Source organism: Asterias amurensis, chromosome 14, assembly GCF_032118995.1.
Source record: "Asterias amurensis chromosome 14, ASM3211899v1".
In the NCBI taxonomy this organism is placed as follows: Eukaryota; Metazoa; Echinodermata; class Asteroidea; order Forcipulatida; family Asteriidae; genus Asterias; species Asterias amurensis.
The window spans coordinates 2,880,640-2,883,199 of NC_092661.1; the positions used below are offsets into that span (position 1 = coordinate 2,880,640).

Sequence of the window (2,560 nt, forward strand, 5' to 3'; positions counted from 1 at the left end):
CTAACACAAGAAAAGTAGGCCCTGGCCTTAATTATTTAAAGGTGATGAGAGAAACAGGTAATGATTATTAACTATGGCAACGGATTTGCGATCATTTTTAATCGCGTAAAACTTCTCGCGCTTGATACGTGAGAATAACTGAATTATTTTGTTAGTTTATCGGTTAACGGTGAAACTGTATGACAAGGCCGGAGTATAAAAATGGCCGTTCGCAGTAGTTGGATGTTTTTCTTGCTTGAGATGTTTCTTGAGGTTTCAGCGTCTTATAGTGTGAGTGGTCTCTACCGAGGGGTCTGGTACCAGCCGACAGAGCACTACGCCCTACTAGGCCAGTCCTTCATGAATATCTCAGGTATCTCTGCCGCCAGATGTTCAGTTCGGTGTCTCAGCCATCATGGATGTTTTTCTTACAACTACGATAACATTAACCAAGTCTGTCAGATGAACAACAACGCCATCGGAGAGCAAACCTGTGACAACTTTCAAGGAATGCAGTATGTTTCGTATTACGACGCAACTGCAGAACCAAGGACTTGTCAGGTATTTGCTAATTTCATTTACACTTGTACTTATTTATCGTGTTTTTTATATTATACATCATTTTTTTCTCAAAATTTTGACAAAGACTGTGGAGGTATTTTTTAAATAATACAAATTACAATTGTGTTTGATATCCAGCTTGCTCTACAGAACAGTCATGTGTCAGACAATGGGAAATGCACTTCTTCGAATGCCAGTTTTGGTGAGTAAATTGTTACAGGAGGCATAATATTTTCTAATGCATTAGAGAAGTTTGTATTCTGTGGATTTTTTCTGTATTATTGCGGGTGTCATGGCCCAGTGGGAAAGAGCATCTGGCTCAAGTTTTGTTGGTTAACCTGTGTGTCCTTGATCAAGACATTTTACAATAATGATTGCTTCTCTCCACCCAGGGGTAGAAATATGGGTACCTGTGAGGGCAGAGATGGTTTATGTGAATGATTAGCTTAGAGCGTGGTAACTGGTAGCACCGGCTGTATAATCATCCCCAGGGAGCTGAGATGTTATAAGGAATGAAATAAGATCTAGTGACAAGGGTAAATGATGTGTAGCGCTTTGAGACGCCCTTCGGGTTGTGATAAAGAGTTATATTAAAATCGATTATTAAAAGTATTATTATTGCAGGCATTATAGTAGAATTTGAAACTTTGCATGGTGGAATTACGATATGAAAAGGTTTGCGCTAACACCATGTAACGACTATCTCTAATGAGTTGGGGGGGGGGGGTTGTGAAAAGAAACGTTGGTTTAACTCGACGTTTCGATCAGTATGCTCTGATCGTCATTCTCCAGAAGACGATCAGAGCATACTGATCGAAACGTCGAGTTAAACCAACGGTTCTTTTCAGAACCACCCCAACTCATTAGAGATAGTCGTTACTAGGTGTAACCGCAAACCTTTCCTTATCATTATAGTCACAATATTTAATGTATCTTTCTGTTCCCGATCCAGAGAAGCTCGGTCTTGAAGATGGTCCAATCCCCGATGAGAGCCTCTCTGCATCAAGTAACTACAACGGACGTCGAAAGTCAACAGCGGCTGGTGGCCGTCTCAACAAGCTACCGCCAAATGATAATACCATAGGAGCATGGCAACCCAGAGTAATGAATACCAACCAGTGGATACAGGTGGATTTAGGCAACCCGACCTACGTCACTGGGGTACTCACACAGGGGCGTACTGGTGGAAACGCCCAGTGGGTGACTAAGTACAAAGTGCAGTTCGAACCACACTCACCGGCATGTCTTATTGACGTGAAAGACCAACTTGGCCAAACTCAGGTATGCTGATATAGCTTCCCTTGGTTTACAATTTTTTGAAATATAAAAATCTGTCATTACGAAGATAACAATTTATTTACGTTATTTATCCACTTTTTAGTTATTCAATGGCAACACCGATAGAAACAGCATTGTGGAGAGGCACTTCTTCAAGCCCGTCTTGGCGGTCAAGATTCGCATCGTACCCGTTGAGTGGAATGGTGCCATCGCGCTGCGTTTTGAACTGCTTACATGTGGCTGTAAATAAAGTTGTTTCGATTACATGCAGTAAAAGCCCAACGTTACCTTTTGTAAAAAAGCGAAATAGTATAAAACAAATCTGACACATACAATTATAACCATTTTGTGATCTTGTGACGTCACTAGCAATTTAAACATCACCTTTTGTTACCCACTTTCGCAAAGTTACCTCGGCTATAGTTTCATTAAAAAGACAATTAATATGTGGCTTTAATGACAGATTGATTTTATGTACGATAAGATAAGAATGATATCAAATTCCTTTAAACTGAGGACTATGCATAATATTATAGTCCTAAGTCAGGAATATCTCTGTGAAATCGACCACATGTCTTTTCCATACGACACACAATAGTATGATCCTTTGCATACCTTGCCCATGTGGGTTGGCCCATCCTTCTTTCCAACATAAAATGATACATCGTTGATTAATATTAATATCTTTTCCTAAAAATCGGGCAGCTAAAGTCTATGTAGGTTGGCTCATTTTACACCCCTA

General features: G+C 40.2%; 1 protein-coding gene across 1 annotated transcript; it reads left to right on the forward strand.

Annotated features, from left to right (window-relative positions):
• The first annotated feature begins 201 nt into the window (after positions 1-201).
• Positions 202-2,068, forward strand: LOC139947354 (retinoschisin-like). The gene is made up of 4 exons (XM_071945252.1): positions 202-540; positions 679-742; positions 1,493-1,821; positions 1,922-2,068. Exons 1-4 carry the CDS (start codon positions 202-204, stop codon positions 2,066-2,068), a joined length of 879 nt encoding a protein of 292 aa, XP_071801353.1.
• Positions 2,069-2,560: the final 492 nt, after the last annotated feature.

Bases quoted from the DNA above. Each gene is read 5' to 3' on its own strand.
- LOC139947354 (XM_071945252.1), top strand. From the start codon at position 202: ATGGCCGTTCGCAGTAGTTGGATGTTTTTCTTGCTTGAGATGTTTCTT. The intron at 743-1,492 runs GTGAGTAAATTG...TTCCCGATCCAG, and splicing joins TTCTTCGAATGCCAGTTTTG to AGAAGCTCGGTCTTGAAGAT. The intron at 1,822-1,921 runs GTATGCTGATAT...TCCACTTTTTAG, and splicing joins ACCAACTTGGCCAAACTCAG to TTATTCAATGGCAACACCGA.